This window comes from Serinus canaria, chromosome 9, assembly GCF_022539315.1.
Source record: "Serinus canaria isolate serCan28SL12 chromosome 9, serCan2020, whole genome shotgun sequence".
NCBI classification, from domain to species: domain Eukaryota; kingdom Metazoa; phylum Chordata; class Aves; order Passeriformes; family Fringillidae; genus Serinus; species Serinus canaria.
In genome coordinates, this window is record NC_066323.1 from 16,957,311 (window position 1) to 16,983,192 (window position 25,882).

The following is a 25,882-nucleotide window of genomic DNA, read 5'->3' on the forward strand; positions in this document are numbered from 1 at the left end:
CCCCCGAAAAAAAAACCCCAAAACGCAAACCAAAATCAAACAACAAAAAACCCACGAAAGAACGGACACCCTAAGTTCTTTATTTTTTTGTGGGCAGTTTAATTGTGGCCCGAGGCCGAGCAGCTCTCATCTCGCTCCGGGAGCTGTGAGGGGGAGCTGCCCCCCGAGGGTGCCCCGAAGCCCCGCAGCTCTCGCTGGGTCTGCCCCGCTGTGTTCTGCTTAAGCCGGTGATGCTGGGGCGTTGGAAGCGAGCGCTTGGCACTGACGGGAGCTGTGGAGCGGGATCCCTGGATTCCAGCGTGGGATGGGTGGCGGAGAAGGAGAAGGCAAAAGAGCGGCATCAGCCGGCTCCCGGCCCCGCTCGGGGATGGGCAGTACCCGCTGCAGGAGCCGGGGCATGGAGCCGGGGGATGGAGCCGGGGGATGGAGCCGGGGCATGGAGCCGGGGTATGGAGCCGGGGCATGGAGCCGGGGCATGGAGCCGGGGCATGGAGCCGGGGCATGGAGCTGGGGCATGGAGCCGGGGGATGGAGCCGGGGCATGGAGCCGGAGCATGGAGCCGGGGTATGGAGCCGGAGCATGGAGCCGGAGCATGGAGCCGGGGCATGGAGCCGGGGCATGGAGCCGGGGCATGGAGCCGGGGCATGGAGCGGGGGGATGGAGCCCGGGCATGGAGCCGGGGGATGGAGCCGAGGCATGGATCCGGGGGATGGAGCCGGGGCTGGAGCCGGGGCTGGAGCTGGCCGCTGCCCGCTGTCCCAGCTCCGGGATTTGCCCGCTCCTGCGGCGGAGGGCACGGCAGCAGCCCCGGCGCCGGCAAGACCTTTCTCCGGTTCTTTCCCCTCCTTCGTGCTTTCTTTCTCTTTTCTCCTTTCCTTCCTTCTTTCATTATTTTCTTCTTTCCTTCTTTCTTTTTCTCTTTCTCATTTTCTCTTTTCTTCACTGTCTTTCTGTTTATCCTTTCCCAAATTTTAATTCAGTTCGTCTTTAAAAGCATAAGTGATGAAATCATATAGCTGTGGGCGAAAAACCTATTAATGAATTCAATGTCTGTGCTAGAAGGGCCGCTTCTCCCTTAATATCGTTAATTCCTGGCTCAATCGTATTGGATGGAGGGCGAGGAAGCAGGGAAGGAAGTAAGAATGTCCCAGGAGACATTTGGGACCTTTGGGATGGAGTGCTGGGTGCCTGCGGGTGCCTATCTGTTGGCAGACCCGGAGTGGGTCGCTCAGGGCCGCGGGTGTTCCTCGTTTCTCCCGCCGCTGGGCGAACCCCCTGTTCCGCAGGCAAATGTATCTGATGGTCCGAGCTTCGCGTTCCTAAAGCCTCATGGTCTCTGCTGCAGAGAAACTCCCGGTGGAAATCCATTGTGACACTGCTGGAATTGATGATCTCTGGTGTTTTTACAGGTAATTACAAGGATTAGCAATGGGGCCGTTAACTGCGGAGGAGGTGCGCAAGGCAGACGCGCGGTTCCCGCCGTGACCCGCCGGTGTGCGGGGACCCGGCCCTGCCCTCCCGGCGGGGACACAGCGCGGCACTGCCGCCGCTCTCCGACACGCACCCGAAGCTCGATAGTAATCTTTAAAGTCAGAAATAAATGAGTTACACCGCCTTTTCCTCGGTCTGTTCGCAGGGAAGGACGGTCCCTTCCCAGCCCGCTGGAAGGAGCCGCAGGGCTCTGCGGTCCGGCCCGCAGCCACTGCCAGCGCCAGGAGAGCAGATGTGTCCCTGTCCTGGCTCGGAGGGCACGCGTCAGTGCGGAGTGGCAGCTGTCGTATCGCTTACTAAAGGATCTGGTAGTAATCAGAAAGGTGAGGAGTTAGTGAAATACACGTTGTATTTATTGCCAGTTTACAGGGAGACAGAGGGCGGCCTTCGCCCACGGGCAGCCTCGCCGCTTACGGGGGGATGGATTTCGGCCCTTCCTGGGGCCACCTCTCACCCTCTGAATGTTTGCTCCCTCTCACGGCTCCCTTCGGGGCCCCTGTGATGAGCTCTACCTCGGATCTTCCCACCACGGAAATACTTTGCCGTTCCCCTCCAGATTTCTCTTCCGTCCTTGGTGCTGGCACAGGCGATCCCCGAGGATGTAACCCTCGGAGGAAACTCTTCCTTAGGAGTGACAGGGGCAGGGTGCTCTCCTTTCCCCTCGGCCCGGCCAGCCGAGCTCGACAGTGGTCCCGGACTCGGCTCCCGGACTCGGCTGGGGAGATCGGGGGTGTTCTGTCCCCTATTCCTGCCCTTCCGCAGACCTTCCTTCCGTACTGAGCTGCCTCTTCTCCGACTGCCAGGCGTGCTGTGGCTGTAAATTAATGAAAACGTAACAACTCAAAAAGGGAAAAAAAAAAAAAAAAGATGGTGCTGAAACGTGCGGATGGGACATAAAAGCGATGGAAAAAGGTTCAAAGCTTTCAGTGATGACTTTTCAACCTTTATTTATGTGCCTATTAATGCAATATCCATCATGGAGATACGCATCTTTATCCTTTCAACTGATATGCTGGGAATCAATTGGATATGCAGATTACATTTCATAAGTTTCCAAATGTTAATCTCCCCGACCCTTTGCTGGTAATTTTTTTTTTTTCCAAATAGTGTTATGTTTCTGCCACCAAAAAAAAAAAAACCAAAAAAAACCAAAACAAATTTAAAAATAATAAAGAAACAAGAAAACCCCCCAAAAAACCTCTAACAAATAATAATTTATCTTTAGGCTACTTGTCTCTATTTATTGCTAAGGCTTGGGCCCAGGTGCCAGCCCAGGAGCCGGCCCGGCCCCTCCTGTTCGCTCCACCGCCAGCTCGGGCCTTCCCAGGGCATCGCCCCCGGCCCAGGCTTCTCCGGGGCGGAGGGGGCCCGCTGCCCTCACAGGGCTGGGCTCTGTGGGACAGGGAAGGTGTCCGAGCGGGTACTTTGCCCTCCTGAATTACGGCTGGTTCCCTCCCAGCCTTACAGCCTGGCGACCGGGGAAGCCTCCCGCCGGTCCCACCGCCCCGTCCCGCCGATCCCATCGCTTCCCGGGTGGCTGCCCCAGAGCACGGCGCGGGGCTCCGTCCCTCACTGCCCCCGGCTCGATGAGAAATGTCCCCGGACACCTCTGGGTCCATAAACGGGGAGGGGTGATGTGCGAAAATAGGGTACGGAACGGCTTTCCTCGGAGGGCTCTATGGAGGAGCTTATTTCTGAGGGTGAGGCTGGGCTGTACGGAGCCGCCTGTCGCTGTGGCCGTGGGCTGTCGCGGCGGGGTGCCGCGGGATGCCACCACCTGCTGCCTCCCTACCTGCTCCGCTTCTCCGTCCCACCATCCCCGACACTCCCCATCGCGTCCCCTCTCGAAGCCGGCGATTCAATAACCGTTCATACTACACTGATGCCGAGTTTATTGAACAGTATTGAAGTTTCTCTTCTTTGGCATTTTAGAACTCGCCGTCCTACGGGGGTCACTCTCCTCCGAGCACATCGATACCGGTTTGGCTTAACGCGCCTATGGTCTGGGGCAGCGCTTGTATGTCCCCACGCCTGGCTTGTGGTGTGGAAGGACCCTCCTAACGCGGAGCACACGCTCGGGGCTGGACAGCGGTCCCTGGAAGCCCGCGGCCCCAGCTCCGCAAGGCCAGCTGCCCATCCCGCCGGGCACACGCTCCTCTCCGGCTGGCAGCGGCTCTCGGGCTCTGCCCCCTCCGGGAGGCCGTGAGCGGGCGGTGCAGGGTCCCCCAAAGGCACACACCCGCTCGCTCTGAGGGACGGGGGGAAGGAGGGAAACCTGTGTGAAGGGAAAGCCGTGAGGCAGAGGGTGAAAATGAACAGGGCAGCCCCGAGGGTGTCCTCGGCCGGAGACCCAAATCCAGAGGGGTATTTTGAGGTGTTTATAGCGAGGACAGCGTGGAGTATGAAACAGCAGTTACCGGCGACCGTATTCAATAATTATGCCAGTCTTGACTCCCTTTATTCTTTCTTAGTTTTTTTTGTGATGGTGTTTTTCAGTTTTCTTTCTTTCCTTATCTCTCTTTTTCTCTCTCTCCTACTCCCTCCTCAGCCTTTCCTTTCCTTTCCTTTCCTTTCCTTTCCTTTCCTTTCCTTTCCTTTCCTTTCCTTTCCTTTCCTTTCCTTTCCTTTCCTTTCCTTTCCTTTCCTTCCTTTCCTTTCCTTTCCTTTCCTTTCCTTTCCTTTCCTTCCTTTCCTTTCCTTTCCTTTCCTTTCCTTTCCTTTCCTTTCCTTCTCCAAGCACACTTTTTATGTGTAACACAAACTGTGTAGTCTCCTCTCCACCTCCCTTGGAAGTAGCCGGGGACTTTGCTTCGAAACCCGTATGAGAAATGAATTTGTGCACGCAAAACCGGAAACAGTGTAATTGATTTATTTCTAATAGAGGGGAGACCAACACTGTTTATCGTTCAGAAATGATTGCCTATGTTCTTAATAGCTCTAATTTTCACTGTCCATTTGATGTGCTGCAGGTTTAATATAGAGCAGTTACTAATCCAATTAAAAGTGCACCTGGCCTGGAAGAGCTCTGTAATTAGCAGGAGCGTTTTTAGCTATTTCCACTGGAAAACCGTGAAATCATTTCTGCTGGCCTAAAGGACTGTAATATGGGGGTGGGAGCGAGGAGGGGAGGGAGGAGCGGGGCCAGGCATTCGTGCCTAATCTTTTTGCCTCGAATTTTTCACAGTCCCCGTGCGGGAAGATGAGGCTGTTTCATCGCGGGGCACTGGTGTCTGGTAGCGCAGGACCTCGAGGGCGAGACTAGGTGGGTTTCACACGGCTTTCCCCTGCCGTCCAGGCGAGCCCGGCCCGGGAGCATGTCCTGGGGAAGCGCGGCTCGGCTTTGGGGCTGCGGGGACGCGCGGGGGTGGCGGAGGCCACGGCAGCCCCACGGGGCCGGGCGCGGAACGGGGAACTGGGGCTGCGGGAGCCGCCAGCCCTGTCAGGGGAGGCGTCCAGGCCCCTGCCCGAGCCCCGAACGATCACGGGACGGTTTGCGGCAGGGCCAGCACGGGATGGGCCTGGGGCGGCCCCGGGCGCGACACCGGCTCCACGCAAAAAACACGCGGCACGCACACGAAGGCGCGGCGTTAAACGAGGGGGGAAGCAGCTGGAAAACACTGCCAAGGCTGGCTCTCCTGCCGGGATGAGGGGCTCCTCTCCTCCTCTTCCGCGGGTGAGGGGTCGAGACAGTCCCAGTCCGCACCCCTCCTCGCGTGGACGAGGATTGCTGCCCACAGCATCACGATGGCACCCGTCGCGATGGCTAGGAAGGGCTTCTGCTCCCATGCTCGGAGCCGCAGCGGTACCGGTGGGGAGTGAGGTGGCCGCGGGGATGCTGTTAGCGCCGGCTGCACTTCCTGCGGCCCTGCTCCCCGCCGCGGGGTTCCCAAGCGAGAATTAAACCCTGAGGAGTTTAATCTCTTTTTTTAAATAACACTTCTACCGACTTCCTCCCTCCAGTAAAAGGCGCGTGGCGAGTGGCGCGGCGTGTTCCGTGGAACGACGGCTCGGGCCGCTCTGCTCCTGCTGCCCCGGCCCGGCCGCGCCACGGGCCCCGCCGCTCCCCGGCTGCCGCGGGCGCTCCGCCGCCCGGCTCGGTCCGGCTCTCACCGGACTGGGTTCCCACAGGGCTCACTAACGGGTTTCCCAGAGCTCCGGCCACAGGGGGGTTTGTAGAACACAAACGCTTAGTGAAATACACACTGACTTTCACTGAGTGTGAAATTTTCCTGCCAGCCTCCTCCTAGGGGTGCGGTATCGTTCCCGGGCGGCACCCGGTGTTTGGGTCTGTTTATGTGCATTTGAAAGCGAGGGAAACCCCTCGGTTTGGTGGCCGGCGCGTGGGGCTGGAGAGAGAGGGACCACGGGCCAAAGCCACCCCAGCGTGCGGTGGGTGCCGGTTCTTGTGCGGACCCCTCATTCCCCACTGCGGAGCGGAGCTCGATGCAAACTCCGAGTTTCTCCGGGGGCCGCTCCGTGCTACTGCCGGTGCCTTGACGGCCGGTTCGCTTATTATTAAGGCTCCGGATTTCTGCCCAAATAACGCGAACCCCCGCCCACCCTGGGGCCGGCCCCGCAACGATCCTCCGGCTCGTAAAGGGAACGCGGACTGGGAGCCCAGAAAACATTTTTCCCTTTCATTTCAAAGGAGGAAACCTGAGTGATTCTCATCCTTTTGATTGATTAAGGTCTTGAATAACTTGAAGCTCGGGAGTGACAGTTCCTGAATAGACGATTGCAAATAAAGAGCCCTGTGGAAAGCCGGGCTGGCACTTCGGAGTGTAAAGGAGGCGAGTTTGCTGGCACTTACCAAGTTATAAATAAAAGGCCGTGCACAATGGTACCTTCTCTAAGGACAGACAGTCTTTACAACACTCCTGGCGTCATATCCTGCTGTGGGCACTCCAGCTCCGAGGCAGACTTTACCTCTTTTATTTTTCCAGCAGTTTAGTTTGAATACTACAATAAATTCCTGGGAACAAACGCTTGTTAGTAAGACTTTAACATGCACCGCCTCGCACCCATGCACATATAAACGCTCACGCACACGCGTGAAACGCAGGGACACCCTCGTCCCGCTGGTTTTTAAATGCAGACATCCCCACGGAGATCTCACTGACAGCTCTTGCTCGCAAAACCCTGAGCACCATTTGTTCCAGAGATGTTTCTTCTGGACGGAGAGAGATTTCGGTTCAAAGTAAATAAGTAAAAGGAAAGAATAAAGCAAGAAGTATTTTTTTCTTTAAAATGAAAAAGATTGTTGCCCCCACCCCACCGCTGATGCTCGGGGAACCGAACCAGGAGACAAAACGCTTCGTAGCAGCCAGGCAGGGGCTGTCCCGCGGAGTGCCTCAGTGACACGGGGTCCTGAGGGGTGCGATGTCCAGGCCGCCCCGATTGGTGCATCTCTCCCGGGGCTGGGGCAGCCGTCGGGGTACCGAGTAGATCCCCATCGCCGGCCGCCCTCTGCTTGCGGGGAAAGGGTCCAGCGCGGCTCTGCCCGCGGGGTCAGCGCGGGGCCGTGCCGTGTCCTGCGTGCCGAGCCGAGCCGAGCCGCGCGGAGCCGGTGCCGGTCCGGCCGCGCCGCCGTCGCGCCGGCCGGGGCGATGGGCGAGAGCCGCCGCTCGCCCAATCAGCGGGGGCGGCGCGGCCGGGCCGGACGGCGGTGGCCAATCGCGGCGGCGCCGCCGCCGAGCCGCGCCGGGCACGGAGCCGATAAATGCTCCCGGCCCTGCGGCCGCCGCTCCCCGCCGCACCGGGGACACCGCCGCCGCCCCCCGCCCCGCCGCTCGCCCGCCCTCCCCGCGCCCAGCCGCGCCGCCCGGCGGGGCTCCGGCCCGGCCCCTGCCCTCCCGGTGCGGGGCAGCGCGGGTCACTGACAAAGGGGCAGCGGCGGAGCTGCCTCCTCCCCGCCCCTCGGCGGCATCCCCCACCCCCTCCGGGACCGCTCCTGATTCGGCGGGGCCCGCTGACAGCGCGGATCTCCCCTAGATCAGCCCTCACCTGGATATAACCCTGCCGGCCGCTGCCGCTGCGATGACAACTCTGGCCGGAGCTGTCCCCAGGATGATGCGCCCCGGGGCCGGGCAGAACTATCCCCGCAGCGGGTTCCCGCTGGAAGGTAAGGCCGCGCCTGTGCCGCTCCCGGTCGGGAAAGGGATAATCATTCCGTGCCGGGACTCCGGAACAAAGCGGCACCCCCGGCCCGCCAGAACCGGTGCACGGAGTCCTCCAGGGCAGCCGCCCGGCTTTCCTCTGGGCTGTCAGAGCAGGGTTTGTTCCAGGAGGGGGGCGGCTCGGACCGCTGCAGCCGGCGGCCCCGGCCTCGCACCCCCGAGCGGCCCGTCCCGCCAGCGGCAGGAGCCGAGCGGAAGGTCGGCCGAGCAGCCGGCCCCGGTTCTCTTAGTGGAGTAAAGGGTGGTGATATGGGGAGCCCAAAGTTGGGGGAAAAGTTAGGAAAAAAAAATAGATTCGGGTAAAAGCAATGGGAATCGAAAGGAAGTTTAGAGGCGTGGGTCGGCCCCGGGCCGCTGCGAGTGGCCGCTCTAAAGGTAGCGGCGGGCGGTGTGAGGGCCCCGCGGTGCCGGGACTGCCAGGCCCGTGCCCGGGGGAGGACGGGCGGCGGCCGCGGCTCCCACCGCCGCTCCCGGGCCGGGCCCCGCGCTGCCGGGGACACTGCGGCCTTCCCGCAGCGCTTCCCCGTTCTCCGCCGGAGTCAGGCGGGCTCTGAAAGCCGGCTCCGGCTGAGTGCAACAGGTGAAGCCCGCGGCCGCCTCCCTGCCCTGCCCGCCGGGCCGGCGGCGGAGTCTCCCCGGGAGCTGCGGGACGCGGGCGCGCGGCGGGGCGGGCGGGGGTGAGTTGCTTTATAGAAAAGCAACGACAAAAAAATTGTAACAACAACAACAAAAAAGACACAGCAGGATCCGAAGGAGACGTTAACGCCATTTACCCCCCTGCCTCCCTTCCCTCCTTTTCTAGTCTCTACCCCTCTAGGCCAGGGCAGAGTCAATCAGCTCGGAGGAGTGTTTATCAATGGCAGGCCTTTACCCAACCATATCCGGCACAAGATAGTGGAGATGGCCCACCATGGCATAAGGCCCTGTGTCATCTCCCGCCAGCTGCGAGTGTCCCACGGCTGCGTCTCCAAAATTCTCTGCAGGTACCAAGAGACGGGCTCCATCCGGCCGGGGGCCATCGGCGGCAGCAAGCCCAAGGTGAGCCTCTACCGCCCGGAACCGGGCAAACCCCGGTCGCGGTGGCAGGGAGAGAGTTCCGACCGGGATACGGCCCAGGCTGGTCGGCACAGGGGTTTCCAGTCGGGACGGCGGCCCCCGGGAGGGCCGGGGGGACCGTGCGAGGCCGGGGGTGGTCGCAGACACTCATAGGACGCAGCACCCCCGCCGTGTCCCCGCCTGTTGCTCTGAAACTTCCCGAGGTTTTAGAAAATATTGTTGGAGTTCTTGGAAATAATATACTTTTAATTAAAGAAATGCTATTAAAACAAACATACAAACAAAAAAAACCCACCAACAACAAAAAAAACTCAAACGAAAATAGGGCGAAAAGGGCGGTTTTTTGAGCGCTTGGCTTCCCAGAGCCCCGCGTGCCCCACGCTCATTTTCCCCGCAGGAGCGCAGGCGGGCTCGGGGCTGCGGGACGGACCGGGATGCGATCGGTCCGGTGGTGGAGCTGACCCAGCACGGCTGGATCGGGCCCTCCCCGCTTTCGTTGAAAGCGCAACAAAACGACCTGTATTTCTGTTGGTCTCTTAACTGCTCCTTCTCCTGCTCTGTTTACTTTTTTTCTCTGCTCGAGAGCTGCGTGTATTTATAGCTACGCCACCAAAAAGTTTGCGCTAGCAATAACGGAGACGAATTTTTTTCCCCAAGATTAGGCTTCTCCTTCTCTAGTTTTTCTTTCCCACTAAAGCGAAGTAAATGCTTGAGTTTTTATTGGAATCTGTTGCTAGATTCTCCCCCCCCCTTCTTTGATTCTTCTAAAGTAGCGAAGGGATGCCCGAACTTTTCCGTGTTAGGAGCAGAGGTAGTTTTTTGTAAGCGTGCTACTCAAATCTAAGACTATTGCCAGCCGGGAGATCGTTCTTTTTGTTTGGTTTTTAGATTTATTTTTTATTCTACCGAAGAAAAATGCCGGTACTTCTCCGCGTTTTTATTACGCTGTTTTTTGTTCGGAACCGCAAACTTTGTTCAGCTGAAACTTTACTGACCTGGAACTTCGTTGCCCGGAGTCCTCCGCTGGTCGCGACCTGGTATTTTCTCGGCAGCACGGCAGCCGGTGCTGCTTAATTCGGGGTTTTCCATGCCGAAGGCTCTGTCCCACCTTCCCGGTAACCCCGGAGGATTTTCTGGGACGTTTCGTTTACCGCGGAGTGTGTTCGTTTTATGCGGCCCGTTATTACCTTCTGTGTCCCCTCTTTCTTTACCCTGCCTGCTTTCGGGTGTTTTATTTCGGCGTTTCTAAGCGGGGCCGGTGTCGGCTCTCGCTGACAACGGCGCGGGCGGCTCCGAGCGCCCTGGGGCTCTGGCGGCGGCAGCCCCGGCTCCCCCGGCCCTACAGACTGTGCCCGCTCGCCTTGTCTTCACTGAAGCAGGTGACGACGCCGGATGTTGAGAAGAAAATAGAGGAATACAAGCGGGAAAACGCGGGCATGTTCAGCTGGGAGATCCGGGACAAGCTGCTGAAGGACGGTGTGTGTGACCGCAACTCGGTGCCGTCAGGTACGGAGCGGGGGTTTGGAGTGTCCCGGAGGGTCGGGGGCGGCCCGGGAAGGTCAGCGCGGTAGTCGGGTGAGCCCCGTGCCCTCGGGATCGGAGCCCCGGGCCGGAGCGGTGCCCACGGAGCGGCCGGCGTTAGCACGCGGTGCCTCCCTCCCGGGAGGATTCCTGCTCTCGGCAGGGTGTTTTCAATTAAATCGCAATTGCATCCCCCTCCCCTCCTCCTCCCGACGCTTCCCCGCCGTCCCCTCCGGGCTACTGCCGCAGGAGGGCTCGGAGCTTGCTGGAGACGTGGAGCTAGGGAGCAGCTCCTTGTGCCGGCGGGGTGTTTGTGGGATGGGGCGGGGGGCACATGGAGCCGGAGCAGTGTTTGTGAGGGCTCCGAGGGTCTTTATCACCCGCCGTGCGGGCTCGGGGGGAAGAAAGGTTCTCGGGAGCCGCTGTGCCCGTGCTGGAGCCCGGTGCGGGACGGTGCCCCGTGAAACCCCCGCGGGTACGGGAGTGACAGGCTGCCTGCCCTAAGTCCTTACTGGCAGTGGCCAAGGGACACAGGCCAGTGGCTCTGATGGGGGACTCGGCTTCCCGGGCTGGCCCGAGAGCCACGGGGGGCTGCTGGGGATGAGCCGGTCACAGCTCTGCACTCCCCCCCCTGAAGTGAGCTCCATCAGCCGCATCCTGCGGAGCAAGTTTGGGAAAGGCGAGGAAGAGGAGGCTGAGCTGGAAAGAAAAGAGGTGGAGGAAGGCGACAAGAAGGCCAAGCACAGCATTGATGGCATCCTCAGCGAAAGAGGTAAAGTCCCGCTTGCCCCTGCTTGCCGTGGAGCCCTGCGACGGCCAATGCCAGTCCCAGGTGTTGGTGGCTGTCACTCCCCGTCTCCCAGAGGCTGTCCTGGGGGCAGCCCAGCAGGAAATGTAGGGCAAGTGAGCCCTGCCAGCCTGGCTGCCACATCCCATCGTATCCCACTCCCCAGCAGAGCGACCCTGTAGTGTGCGGGAACGGCGCAGGGGCTGGAACAAAGATGGGAGGCACTGCTGGTTTGGCTTTCAGTAACCGGGGAGCAGGGAGGGTTGGGGCCGCCACAGAGCCCCTCACAACACCCACAGAGCCCCTCACCACAGCCATGCAGGGGCTACTCTCCCAAACCGAGCTAAAGGCTGCAGCTGCATAGAAGGGGTGGTTGTAGCAAAAGCTTGCGGATCCTCAAGTCTCTGCAGTCTGAACAGGGCAGGGAGACACATGGTTTGTTTTTCCTGCTCTTAAAACTGCTGGGAAGAGCATGTGTTGGTGTTTGGCCCGGGACTGCGAGGAGGTTGCAACCTGAACAAGGCGGAGGTGAAGGGCTGCTGCGGGGAGACAGCTGCTGCTCCCGCTGAAGCCATGCCTGGCTCCCGGCCGGGCCCGGGTGCAGGGGCAGGCAAGGGCTCAGCCGGGCCGCCTGTGTGTGGAAGTCGCTGCCCAGCACATGCACAGGCGCTGGAGAAGGCGAGACAAAAGTACCAAATGAGCTGGTCAAACATTTGTACAACTTTTCCAGCTTTTACAAAGAAGGCCTTCTATACACAATCTACACTTGGAGATGAACTTGGAAAACAAAGAGGGGGGAGTCCATTGAAACTCACACTTTGGCTTTGCACAGACAAAGCTTCAGCTAGCAGCAGCTTGATGTGAACAAAAGAAGGCAACCTTTTTATAATTCAAGGAGAAAAGAAGAGAAAACAGCCCCACAAAAGGCTGAGAAAAGACATTATGGGCTTGCAATGAGGGATGAATTATTCAATGAGCCCCTAATAGCTGATGCTCCACGCAGTTTTATGGACTCTGTAACGTGGAAAAAAATAGCTGTTTTTAGAGAGAAAATGTTTATAGCATTTCTAGGCATCAAGGGATGCTGGTGCTGTGCAAGGACAACAGAAATCTGTTCTTTGACAGTAGGACATTCCTTGTTTCTTTAGAACAAACCCCTAAAACCTCCTAAAATTTAGTTTTCAACTGTTATTAAAACTGTCAGGGAAGCCTCATCTTCTGTGTGTTTGTTTTTGCAAGGAGGTGTGTAATACAGACATGCAGAAGATGCTAACAAAATTAGAGATTTTAAGGCAGAAGGCACAGTTTGATTGCCTGGTCTAGTTGCCCCCATATGATGGGTCCAGAGTTCCCTCCAGCATACTCTTCAACAGAGTATTTTTCAAGAGGGATGTGCACCAAGGAAAAATAGCTAAATTCAGTGCCCTAGTTGTCTAGCTTTGCTGCCTTCTTCATTTTCTTGACAGAGATTAGAAACAAAAGATAAGTAAGCCTTGATAATATCACTGCTTTATGGAAGAAAGAGTGGTTAATAGGGACAGCAAGAGAAAAAATACTGTTATCGATACAACCCATCCTTCTGTTTCCCTTTGAAACAGTCTTCCTGTTCTTTGACTGTCTTCCCTTTAAAGTGGGGCTCCTGATTTATTATAAATCAGTGTCTGGGTGCGTGTCTGCCTTCCACCAGCCCAGGGAAGCCCCAAAACTCCTGCAGGAAAGCCACTGGGGCTGGTGACGCCTTGCTGCAAGAGTGGCTCGCTCGTGCCTCCCAGCACAGTCGTAGGAGGAGGCTGCGTTCCACCTCCCGACATACCCTCTCTTTCACTTTCTGTGGATATGAATGTCTAACTTTATTTGTTTTGAGTTCAATCAGTAGCAATTTTCCCCTTGATTACACGGGGTAGTGTAGTCTTCTCCTGCCCTAGGCATGCAGGTTTTTGCTGTGTGAACGTGACCGGACAGTTCTGTGGAAAACGGCAGCTTTGGTAATCCCATCTGTTCTGTGACAGTGGCTGGGAAGGCTTGGCAGTGTGAGGGAGAGTGTGCTCTTCCCCACAGCAACGCCTGCTCCCCCTCCCCGACTAGCAAGCTGTTGCTTAATCTCATTACTGGAGTGGCTGGGATGCTGCAGTGCGAGCGCTGCTGCTCCAGAAAACATTTGTTGCCACCCTCGTGCCCTGCACGGAGTGTGCTTCTATAGCCACAGCACACCAGTGACACCATTACAAGAAAAGAATCACCATAAAAGAAGCCCAATACTACTTTCTGTATCTGACCAACAAAAAACAGTTCTGCTTCAGCTCCATTGCCAGCCAAGGAGCTTTGATTTCACTCCATCTATAAAAACAATCCTGGTCTGTCACTAAAATAACTGGCAGTGCTCCTAAGGATTTTGATGCCACAGGATCATATTTGCCAGCACCCACCAGCTTGGCTACAAGGCCTGCTGTGGCAGAGGCTGCCCTCTGGCAATGCATCTCAGATGCCCTTCTGACACTTGGGTTGTTTGTGGAATGTCCAAAGGGTATCCATGTGCTGGGCAGCAAATCCCTTGGTGCCAGCTCAGAGCTGAGTGCTCTGTGTTAAAGAGGAGAAAAAAGTGTGGGGTTTTGTGCAATATGAGGAGTTTTTGTAGCTCTGTTCTTGGGGGCTTGAGGTATCTCAGAGCTTGGGTGCCAGGGAAGGCTGTGGGATAGGTCAGAAAGTGACTGCTGAGGCTGTCCACGATGGCTTTTCTGCCCGGGAGCATGCATTAGTGCTGGACTTTTGCTGGTGCTGCCTGAAATCCCCTCATCACCATGGGCCTTTGGGTGGCTCAAGGAGTGACATTTTTTCCAAGAAAAAGGACAAGAGTTGTCATTTTAATGGTAGCTAATTGAAGATTTAGTCAGTATTTACAGTGGGATTAGAGAGAATGGAAACATAACATTTAAAAAAAATGTGTGATAGAAACAGTGAATCATTGGGCTCTCTCCCACCACAGATATGGGTGTAGGTAAGCTTTTGTACTGCTGGTGTGATTCCATTTCATCCTCTCTTCCTGGACACTTACATGTGATTCTCACAACGTTTACAGATGCCAAATGTGCAGCCCTGTACGTGCTGTATTTCAGTGTTTCTGCCAGTGTCACCCCCAACTCTGATTCTGGGGATATATTTAAAGAAAACTCGATTGTCAGAGTGTGTATCAGGAGGCTGATAGTTCTATAACAGCATAACACAAATACAGCATATCTGTATTTCTGCGCACGCGATAATTTTTGTCTGAAAGGCATGAGCCATAAATACAGAACACCAGAAAGTTTTGTGTCTTGATGTGGCACATCAGGGCTTATTTTTAGCATAACCATTACAGAAGAGGGACTTGCTTGTACCTTTGGTGGGAGTTACGTGCAGCATGGTTTGCTGACTAATCCGATAACTCCCCCCCTCCATAAAATAGCTGTTGTTTTCTGGCAGCACCCAGCGGCTTTCAGCACTGCAGTGATGGGGCAGAGCTGCTCCCCGGGCTGCTGTGAGCAGGCTGGGGAGGGGGCTGGGGCTGGGACCCCCCCTCCCAGCCTCAAAGGGGGCCTCTGTTCCCAGCCAGCGGAATTGGCCCCCGGGCCCTGTCCCGGCGGATCCTCCCCCAGTCATGCGCACCCGTCCAAAAAGGGCCCTACTCATCCCAAGCCTCTACCCTTGGCTCTACTGAGAGCAATTCAGGCTACAGCAGACTAAATTGCCTCCTTTATTTTCTTCTTACTTTCATCTTGGACCAAACCCTTCCCCCTTTCCCTCCCCTTCCTCTTTTCTTTTTTTCTGTGTGCCTGAGGCTCGCATTAATACAATTTCGGCACCACCCCTATTTTAGTGTGTGTATGTGGGGAGTTTGAGGGGGTAGGAAAAAAAAGGACCTTAGCACAAAAGCCCTGCTCAGCAGCTCGAAAGTTCAAGCTGCTGCTGCCTCTCTAGCTGTGTGATGCTTTTCCTGTTTGTGAGTTTTGGGAAACATTTTTGCTTTGTACTGTAATGGAATTAGAGGACAGATGCTGACTGTAAATGGGACACGCGACTACCAGCCCCTAGCTTAAATATTTAGATGCAATGTTACAATTACTGACTTGATGCAGGAGGCTTTGAAGTGGTGGCACATGATCTAAAGGGTAGCTCAAGCTAGATGGGCTGGCAGATGTTTTGATTAGGGTTGGTCAGTATCACGCAGCCGGTTATTTTTAGATTGCTAAACTAATAAAGACACTTTATTAAGGGAGAAGATTAACTTGGAGGCACCAGATATCAGTTTGAGTCATTCATTTCTACATGGTAGACTGTTGGATTAGTGACTGGAGCATGGAATGAGTCAGATGCTGAGTTAGAGTTTGGTTGCAGGGGTTGTCTTGGCTTTTTTCTGGTGTCCTGCTCCAAAGTGCAGGGGCTGGAGGAGCACTTAGGTGCTGTGTGAAATGCTGCTGTGGGCTAAGAAGCACAGTTTGTTCCCCTGCTCAGTGTTCGTGGTAAAGATTCACTTTTTGAGTGAGATGTGATGCCTGTGGCTGCAGGCAGTTATCACTTGATAACTGAAATTTCGTGCAGTACTACATATTTGGTCACTAGCAGGTCTAAAAAATCAACTCGTGTCACTTGAACAGTGTCGTTTCTGGGGCTCTCAGAGCTGACAAGAAAATAGTACTTAATTAAGAAAAATCCTTACTGAGTCCAGAATTTGGCTCAAGGGAGACAGTGCCAACTATATTTTCTGTCTGTCTTTTTCCCCTTCTCTTTCCCTGTATCTTAATAGTGAGAGTCCAGGCCTGGGTAGAAAAGCCAGGTATTGCACAGCTGCAAATTGGTGCAGGTGATTCCATGCAAACCCAACACAGCTTTGTTTCTTCTGCCTGACCCATCATCACTGTGGGGCTCTGGGCCAGGCTTCTACTTCAAAACAATTATTCTGAATAAATAAATAACAATAATGATAATAATGATAATAATAATGATAATAACAATAACAACAATAACAACAATAAGAACAACAACAACAACAACAACAACAACAACAATAATAATAATAATAATAATAATAATAATAATAATAATAATAATAATAATAATAATAATAATAATAATAATAATAATAATAATAATAATAATAATAATAATAATAATAATAACTGACTACCTCAGCGGTGAATAATGACCTCACCATCAAGTGAGAGTATGATGTCCGAGCATGCTGAGCATTTTTAGAAAGGTGCTAAATGTTTGACTTTAGGGTGACTTCAAAGTGGAGTTTGCTCTTCCAGAGCTGCCGGGGGCAGCCCATTCCCTCCTGTCTTGAAGTAGGGGATTTTGAGGAGAGTGCTAATTGGCAGACTAACTGCAGGCTAATCGTCTGACAAAAGCAGCAGTAATATTTCCAGCTGCGGGAAGAAAGGGTGTTAATCTAGCAGCGACTCTCTGAAGTAATATATGTACACATCATATCCTTGGCTTGAAATCATGATTTTATTAGTGGCTTTGAATGTTTTGCCATCTGAGGGGCGCTTTCTTCAACTTAGGAGTCAGCGCCTGTTCAAGCAGAATTGCTGTGGGCATCCTTTCCAGTTTTCCTAATTGCATGTATCTAGAACAAAGCTGAACGCTATTTCAGCAAATGTCAGGATTGCTTCACACGCAGCAGTCGATTAACTTGAATTTGTACCCAAGTTAGCACCTTATTTGGTTGCTTTGAAAATCTCCATCCATTAGACTTTTTAAAAGGGTGTCATTCCAGAAAGGCAGAGGCAACAGTTGGTTGACTTTGGTAGGGCTAGGACTTCCTCTGAGAGTGTGATTTATGTATTTGGCTTTCCAGATTCTCCTGTGATTGCAGGATCTGTGATGTCAGTAGGAATTTACCCTAATAGACATCAGGCTTTTCTCGGCACCAGCTCTGTAATGCGCTGAGGAACTGCAGCTCTGGGGGAAATCCTCAGGTTTGGGATGTAAGAGGGTTTTACTCACTCCAGCCCCGCAGATGCTGCACGGACTGTGCCGAGGAGTCCCCTCAAAGGGCCTATTCATGTGTGTAACGCTGCTCACGTGGGCTGGGCCAGGCAGCAGTGGGGCCCAAATTTGTTCTATTCTCTCTGTAAAAAGTACCCACTGCACTAGAGTGGGGCTTTAATCCCGAGAGAAACTCTGGCAAAACTCTCACTGAGGGCAAGGATCTTTGTGTCTCAGTTTACACAGAGGTAGCAGTGGAATCAGAAGACAGAGAGAGGTTTTAATTAGACAAAAAGCTAATTAGCAATTAATGCTGTAAGTAAAAGCCAATACTGATAAAATTCTTAAAACAAATAATTTCCCGTGTCTGAGTTTGAATAGTGATTCTCTGTTATATCATGCAAATACTTTCATCTAAGACTTTTTTGGGGAACGTTTAGTTTAGTTTGGGTTTACTTATTGATAAGGGTTGGAGCAGGGTTTAGGAGAGGGAAGTCAATAAAGCTGATAGTGATAAATTATCATGAGTCCCCAGTGCTGTGTAATAAAACTGCATTGGGAAATGAAGCAGAACTACAAAGTGCTCTCTGGTTAATTTAAGAAGAAATTGAGTGAAACACAAAGCAATAAATCAAAGCAAGCCAGTCAATGTGAATTTCTCCATGTAAATGTCACTTTAAATCCTATGTAGCAAACATATGTGGCCAGAGAAAGAACAAAATATAGAAATAAAAATGCAGGATACTTCCATGTGGTCCCTGAACGCTGAGCTTTCTGGCTAATAAAAATGATGTACAGTAATGTAATTCACAAGACCTTGTTTAGCCTAGTGTGAATGTGGCATTTTACTTTACTTGCCCTGGAGTACTCCTGCCCCATGCTGTTAAACTAATTCAGTTTAAATCACTCTGCCTAGAAAAAAGTGAAGCCTAATGAAATTAAAACTCACTGAGGACACATTAGAGTTAAGTGTGTCATGTGCTGAGATTATTTAGTTAGGGGAGCTTGATGTAATTGTTGACAGGTCGTTTATTCATCCTAGTAAATAAAGATTCACGAACTATTAAGAATGTGCATATATAACTAGTAAGACAGTAAAAGGCAATTAAGCAGTCAGTTTAATGTCTTATCTTGCTGGTTGCCCTACAGTTGTTTTACAACTCGGAATTAAAATTTGAAAAGAAAGTTTTCAGTGTCCCTGGCCAAATATTGATTAAGTAGTTGTTTGCTGATGCCATTGTGGCACATAAAAAGGCCAGTGGTTCTGCCCCTTGTTGTTCATCTTCCATTGTTGCTGATTCTTAACCTCGGAGATCAAAGGAGGATCATTTCAGTTTATCTGTCCTGGAAAATCCTCCTTTGCTCCTAAACCCGTATGGATTAATGGCCAAATTGTCTTTAATGAGATGTGAAATTTGAATGGAATCCTTATTTTGCATGGTCTGTTAAATGTATACACTGCATGCTCTTACAGTTTTTTGTTTTTTTTTTTTTTCTTTAGCATTACTGGATTTGATTTTGTTTTAATCACTTTATTTTTAGTATACAGCTCATTGAAATGTTACTATTGTAGCAGGTAAAATACAATGTACTTAACTCAATTTTACTAAAATTATTTTTGTTGCATGTAATCTTTTTGATGAGTGTAGCCTAAAGGGGGAAAAAAAGTTGTCTTTGTATACCAAATCACACAGGATAAATAATCCAGGGTTGCCAATAAAAGAAAGGGAGCTTGAGAAGCCAGCCTGGGCTCTCAGAATATAGGGGACACAAACAAGCTTGCAACATTTGTTTGGTCATTTTCTTCAATTTGGATTTTATGGCCCCTGCTTGCCTCAGCTAGAATAGTTGTGCTGTGCCTTCTCCCGAAAAAAGGGAAGTTGGATTGACGAGGCTGCACAGAAAAACAAGCAAGAGCCCTTGAGAACAATCAGTTCCTTGTTGCATGGCAGAAAGCTATATTTATTTCAGAGACAGTAAAATGTATCCCACCACATCCTCAGCAGAAGAGGCTGTGCAATCTGGATGTGTTTTCTTGTTGTTATGGTACAAGTTTTCATCTGAATTGTGAGGTATGGGAGTGTTAGATCCAGGTCCCACTGCATCCCCCAGTTTGTGAATTTAGCTTCACAAACAGTGGTAAGAAGCCTGGTGAAACCAGAAAGCCTCTCCTGGTGTTGCATTTTTAGGTGGGTGGGTGGGTGGGTCTCCTCTGCTGTTGTGAAAAATAGCTGAGTAAAGGATAAAACAAATTTTTAAATAATTTTCTCATTCCCTTTCTTAAATACATTCTGTTTCCATTCTGTCTGGATACTGCTGATTAAAATATCAGTCTGTGCACGCTTTGCAAGTGCTCTGCTGCTTTAGGAGACATTTTGTCCCAGAGTAAAAGCCACTACTCTTTGAAAGCATTTTAGAAACAAATTTCCTCAAAGTCTGTGAACTCATTTTTGTTTCCATAGAGAGCTGTGCTGAACACAGTGAAATCCATGCTACCTTTTGATTTTTTTTTAACAGATATTTGCCTGGTTGTAGACTTTCTGCCAAACATGATCAATGTTTATATCATGCACAAGCCCATATAAGGACCAGTTTTAAGGATTTTTATATTTATGATATGCCTCGTGTGGGATGTCTGATCTAAAAATGACTATGCAGTAATTTCTTTATCAGATATATTGTCACATAGATGGCTGTGCTTTGGAATAGTATGAGGAATAAACTGTCTGTGGCTGACAATTCTGCAAGCAGACAGCTTATTCAGCCCCTGTCAAATCTTGTTCACCTTACTTAAATGAGCAGGACTGTTCATGCCAATATAATCAGAATCTCTTCCACGTACTAGCCCGGAAAAGCAATAGCAACCACAACCCTTTTGGCAAAATTACCCTGCACTTTGTTAAAAATGTAACCCATCTACCCCCTGCGAGGCAGGAGCACCAACCATACTCAGTGTAACCGAATTGTACTTAAAACTGGTTTTCATCTCTGTTTTTAACTGTCCGGGGGAGGATGGAGAGGAGTGTGGGCAGGCTTTACAGAAACCAGGCTAGCAAGTAGCAGGGAGTGTTTCCACAGAAAATCCGTTTTTACTGAAGATGGTGTGGCAGGACTTCCTTTTCATTTTGACCTAAGGGCTGGCTGTTTGATCTGGTGTGAAGTGCTGAAGGGTCAGAGCGTGGGGTGGGGGGATCTGTGCCCCAGTAAATACTCTGACACCTACCCAGCCCCTCCTGTCAGGCTGAGTGCTGAGAAAAGGCTTGCACAGAACTAGCTGGAAGTCAGGACACAGCTGGTTTCACGAACAGCAAAATAAGTTCTTTTCAGAAGGAAGGTGTTAAAAAAAAACAAAAGGAAATGGAAATTATTCAGCTAAAGAAAATGGGAAATGAAATACACTGTTTCGCAATGAAATCCTGAAAAGTACGGATTTTGAAAAAAAAAAAAATCTCTCTGGAATTCCATTTACCAAGGGATAAATCAAGTAACTCCACTGCAGATGGTGAACTGATGCTGTTGTGTGAGTGAACGCTGAATTAAATTATCAGTATTTACATAGAAGAAGAGATACTTCCAAACAACTGCTAGCTAAGGAGTGATGGTTTAAGTGAACAGTTATCAAATCTTTATGCAGTGATGTTATAGATGGAGATCTACTAATTTTTTTCTGCAGACTTTTAACACGTGTGGTGCAGAGAAAGGCAGCGTGTGTACCTCCCTTGCTGCGTGTGGTGGCTATTCCCTGTATGGTATATGACTTCACTGTGTTCTTTGTCTGTGGAACTGGAAAATAATAGAAGAAAACATTCAGGAATCTATTTAAAAGATTATACAATAGATGTCACAGTTAGGAAAAAGCCCTGTGGGTTCATCCCTGCTTTAGCACAGTTGATTTGACCTGCTGTCTTTTAAATCAACAGGCTGAAGCAAAACTGCTCGAATATTTGGCAGCTACATAGAAAACCACACAAACCCCTGTTGCTTTAGTACCCACAACTTGTTTTCCAACAAATACAGTGTTGTCTTTTGAAAGCCACTTAAAGCTAACTGCTTGTCCACCTCTTCTGAACAGCTCTGAGACTGGTGTGAGCTGCATGTTGTGTGCACTGGGGCAGGGGCTGAAGCAGCCAGAAGCACTGCAGGGTCTCAGGATGCTCACATGTCCTGGTGAAAATGCAAAATGGCTGCATACAGCTGACATATTTTCAGTCTTTTTGTTATTTCTTTCTCTATGTTTTAAAAGTTTCTGGAGACCAAATGGTATTGGGGTTTACATCAGAACAGTCCTGTGCTCTCAGCAGGGCTGTGCAGGTTACTTAGCACTGAATTTGGTCCTGCATGAAAGTTTAAACACATTCCAGGTTTGAGGGAATACCTTCACTTTCTCAGACTTAGCACGACCTTACAGTGCTAAACATCTATTTCTGCTCGTAAAGAAGAGACCTGACACAGCCAGTAAGTGTAGTTAAAATGCTGCAAGCAGAGCAAATTAAAAAAAGCTGCTTTAGAGAATGGCACTTAATTTTTCTAACATATGATTTAGCAAAAAAAAGGAAACAACCCCCCCAGCTCTCTGCTGTAAGGACCTCTGTAACCAATCTGCTCCATCAGTCCTGGCAGGGTGGGAGGCAGTGCTGGTCCCTCTGATTTCTGGCTCCTCCCTGGCTGAAGGGTATCAGGAGGGGAGGCACACTCTGTCCCCGTATGCAACATTCCTGCCCTTGGTCCCAGTCGACACAACAAATGAAATTTTTGGAAGGACACCATGTAATTTGAATGGTTGTCAAATCTTATACAGTGATGGGTGTAAAGAGGGTTTGTCCCCAGGCTGTAAGAGGCCACTTAGCCAAGGAAGAACTTATATCAGAATTCAATATTACTGTGCTTCTCCTGTATTGGCAGTCAAAAAGATGGAGTGATGGTTGATGACATAAATATTTCTCTTAATCTGATACCAGAAACAGAATTTTCAGCCCTAGAAGACTAAATCAGAGACAGAAATTCAAAGTGAATGTTAACAAAAATCATAACTATAGCTAGCATCTGAATCCTGGTAATGATAGTTATAAATAAAACACCCTAGAAAAGTGTTATGAGGGGGGAAAAAAGATCCTTCGGGTGCTGAAATTGTAGGGGGAACTCACCTGTTCGTATTCTTGAGTGCTACCATGCAGAAAAGTGACCCCTATTAAAGAAATAGGCCAGCTGGTGCTAATTGCTTGGCTGCTGGTAGCACAGGGAGGGCTTGTGCAGCAGTGGCTTTCCAGGATGGCAAAGGGGGAACGCCTTTGGATGCACTTGTGTGTTGCTCCTCCTGTTTCAGCCTGGGGGTTTCTGTGGAGGGCTGGGCCCTTAGGGTGCCTTGGGCCCCTTTTCAGGGCCAGATCCTTTGGCTGAAAGAGCCATTGTGCTTCTCTGAGTGTGAGCTGAAGCAGTGAGCAGAGTCCCTGCAACTGAGAGCTGGGTGCAGGGCTGGCTGCCAGCCCAGGTGGGAGCTGGGGCTGCCCTGCTTCCTGCAGCTCCTCACTCTGCCCTTTTCTTCTGGGAGGCTTGCACGTGATTTTTTAATATTTATTGTGAGGTTTAAAGCTTGCACAGGACCGTTGTGCTCTCGAGGTGCAGACGGGGAGGGGGCACAGTGGTGCTTTGCAGGTGGTGCTTTGCCCTTGGTGACATTCAGCTGTTGGCCTCAGGTCCCTGGGATTTGCTCCCACCCCTGCACAGCTGCTGCTGGTTTGCTGCTGTAGGAAAGGGGCTGCCCAGCCCATCTTTCTATGGGCTTTGACTTTCTTCTGACTGGGCTGTGGTGAGTGTGGTTCTGTGTTTTTGAATTGGGCTAAGGGGTCTTGTTTAATACCCCTTTTGAGTAGGAAGGAGTGATCTTAGTGATTAATGTGCTTATAAGTAAGTGATACCCCTGTACAAACAAACAAGAAAAACGTGGTTATGGCAAAATTGGTGCTGGAAGAGTTGGCTTTAGTTTGAAGGGAAACTGGTTGGAGTTGGTAAAATTTACTTTCTGCCTTGCCTGTGTCTGGAGCCAGCTGAGATAGGACTGCTTGCTCCTGCTTCCCTCTTACTGGTCTCTTGCTCATGGTGGTTAAATTTTCTCTTTGTGTCTGTGGTGGTTTTTTTCTTTTTGTGTTTTTTTCTGTGTTTTGTTTGCCTTTTTTAAAATTTTTTTTTTTTTAAGAAATGGGACCAATGATATTTTCCTCCCTCAATGGTATTTCCAAGTGTCTGGTGTCCAGGAATCAAAAGTGTTCCATAGGTTCAGCTGTCATCATTCATCTGCTGAAACTGCAAATCCAGATGGAATGATACTTTAGAACGAGTGTTTGTGGCTAGATAGGATTGCAGCCTGTCCTTGGAAGAGCAGTTGGGCTTTCAGCTTTGGGGTTTGCAGAGTTGGGGAACACCAGGGGTTGTTTGTAGAGGGGACAGTGGGTCCCCTCTGGTGCAGTAGCCCATGGTATGAACCACTTAACTCACCAGATGCACAGAGCAGCAGGGGTGTGCTTTGGTGAAGTGGTAAACACTCTGCACCTTTATTTTTAGTATTTTAGTAATTCTTTTAAAGCTAAAGCAGATCAGTAGCTAGTGTGGTCTGGGATTAAGTCCAAAAATCCAGAAGTGCTACCTCAATTTACACTTAGGCTCTGACCCACCATGTGTTTACTGGAGTACAGCAGGAATTGGTACATATTTTTTGCTGGTTTTGCTGAGTCTCCCATGAATACCCTGCAATTCTCTCAAATATGTGGTGTGAAAAATCTATTCAATAATATGTATGAATAATCATGGGTTCTAAGAAAGTATTCAATGCTTTTTGAAATTTATGTGGTTGTGACTGGGCACCCAGGTCTTGCACTGGTTTCTACAACTGCTCTTGCATTTACTAAAAGTGTGTATTCCCTAAATAACTGTCAAAACTTTTTTCCTTCTTTTTAAATTATATTTTTTTTTACTGTTGTACTTGTTAAAACAGAAACATGTACTGAGCAGAAAAATGAGACAACAATCATGCTTTAAGCATTCTTTTGTTGTACATTGCCAGTAGTTATAGTTTAAAACTGTAGCTTTCCATTCCTATGCAAGAGAATGTATTTCTCAGTGGTGGGATTTTGTGTGACACAGGCTTGCTAGAGATAAATTACTTTGGTTTGATTTTAAACTTTTATTAAATGAAATCTGTAATTTATTTTATAAGCCTTATTATTGGCAAAGAGAAATAGTCCAGCAACTTGAACATGAAATTATGAGACAAAAAAAAGACTGGGAGCCAGTTGCAATTGGTAGACTGGCTTAAACTTGTCAACAGGTCTTAAACAAAGTAAAGTTTTAAATCTAAAAACTGCAGTACAACTTGCAGTAAGGCAAGATTTGATTTCTAGAGCTGGTGAAACAACTATTTTTTACTGTTTTCTAAAATTTCAAGGAAAATTGTATTGTCACAGTCTATTCCTTAAACAGTAAATTTATAGGTTGGTTTTGTGTGTTTTTCTTCTTTCTTAGCACCACTAATTCCTCTAATTAATAGTGTCAAGCATGTGAGATTGCTCATAAATCTGAAAAAAGGCCTATTGAATTTAATAGTGAGACTTGCATTGTCTTTAAAGAAATTTGGTCAGACCCTAAACAGAAAGGTTTTTTTTTTCCCCAGTCTCTCTCTTTGTTTTTTCTTCCCCCCCCCCCTTTCCTTGAGGCAGAAAAAGTTTTGAGTTTTTCTGAGGAAACTGAGGAATTCTAGCATTCCTGGGCATGAGAGGAGAATACTGATTAGAATCAGGCAGGGAGCAAGCAGGTGCTGAGCATGTTCATTGCTTAACCCCCTGCCCTGCTCCTGCATCCCTGCCTGACCCAGCACTCAGACCCTGCAAATAGCAGCAAGTTGCCAGATGTTGGGGATGTTTTCAGTAGGGTGATTATTCACCAGCTCTCCTCTAAAACCAGGGAGTTCCTACAATGCCTGTATTTCATGCTTAAAGCTGGCCTGGGTGAACCATGGGAGACAGTGCTGAGGAAAAATACTGTATTTCTGGCAGTGAGAGCTGTTGCAAGCTGCTCTGTGGCATCCTTTTGCAATAAACTAACAAGCAGAGTAGATTGCCTGAGAGGGAGAAAGCTGTCTATTTTGTTTTGGTTTTGTTAAAGAACAGAAAAAGATTTTATGGGTTAGAAACAGTGCACCCTGAAGAGAGGTGTGTTTAAAAGTTAAGACTCGAAAGCTTTTGTCTGGAGAATAATACACTTGGAGTAAAGAGCTGCACAATGGAGGTCTTTTCTTCCAGTTATGTGTGGATGAGCATCAGTCAGCCAAGGAGGAACTTCAAAGGCCAATGTGAACACTTGCTAGGCTCTTTCTTTCCTGACAGGTTCTTCTTGAGGTAAGATGGGGAGAGCTGCTTGTGCTGGGAGCTGGAGCTCTCCTCCTGCAATAAATCATGTGCAAACTGAAGTACCCAGCCTCAGCCATCTCTGTCTCCAGATTTCCTTTTTGGAAGTTGCTAAACCATCCCATTTCATGAGTCTTTTAATGCTTATTCATAAAGAGGTCTCAAGTTCCACTTCTGCCTTGCTGGAAAGGCACCATGCCAGATGGAGGGGGAAGATGATCCATTTCTCTGCCTCCAAAAATACTCATTATTGATACACTGTAATTTGCCTTTAAGGTGGAAAAACAGCCCCAATGTGTTTTAATAGAACTGGTCCAAGGGTATGACTGCTGTGCATAAAAAATAGCAACTGAACTTCATGTCTGCAAGAAGACATGGAGACATGTCTTCTGTGTCTCTATGGAGAGTGTCAGGGTTGGTAAAGGAGATGCTTCTCTAATATGGGAAAGAGAAACTCCAGATAGCATCCAGAGAAATCTCTTCAACTT

General features: G+C 50.4%; 1 protein-coding gene across 4 annotated transcripts in view; it reads left to right on the forward strand.

Annotated features, from left to right (window-relative positions):
- Nucleotides 1–4,644: 4,644 nt before the first annotated feature.
- PAX3 (paired box 3) overlaps nucleotides 4,645–25,882 on the forward strand; it is a 77,825-nt gene continuing 56,587 nt past the window's right edge. For 2 of the 4 annotated variants that reach the window (XM_030227124.2, XM_030227125.2), the window contains exons 1-5: nucleotides 4,645–4,753; nucleotides 7,483–7,612; nucleotides 8,470–8,705; nucleotides 10,100–10,229; nucleotides 10,882–11,016. In XM_030227124.2, coding sequence (XP_030082984.1) covers nucleotides 7,528–7,612; nucleotides 8,470–8,705; nucleotides 10,100–10,229; nucleotides 10,882–11,016 — 586 coding nt within the window. In that variant the 5' untranslated portion in view covers nucleotides 4,645–4,753; nucleotides 7,483–7,527. The remainder of the gene's footprint in view (nucleotides 4,754–7,482; nucleotides 7,613–8,469; nucleotides 8,706–10,099; nucleotides 10,230–10,881; nucleotides 11,017–25,882) is intronic. The other 2 variants (XM_030227127.2, XM_050978114.1) reach the window with 1 other exon arrangement.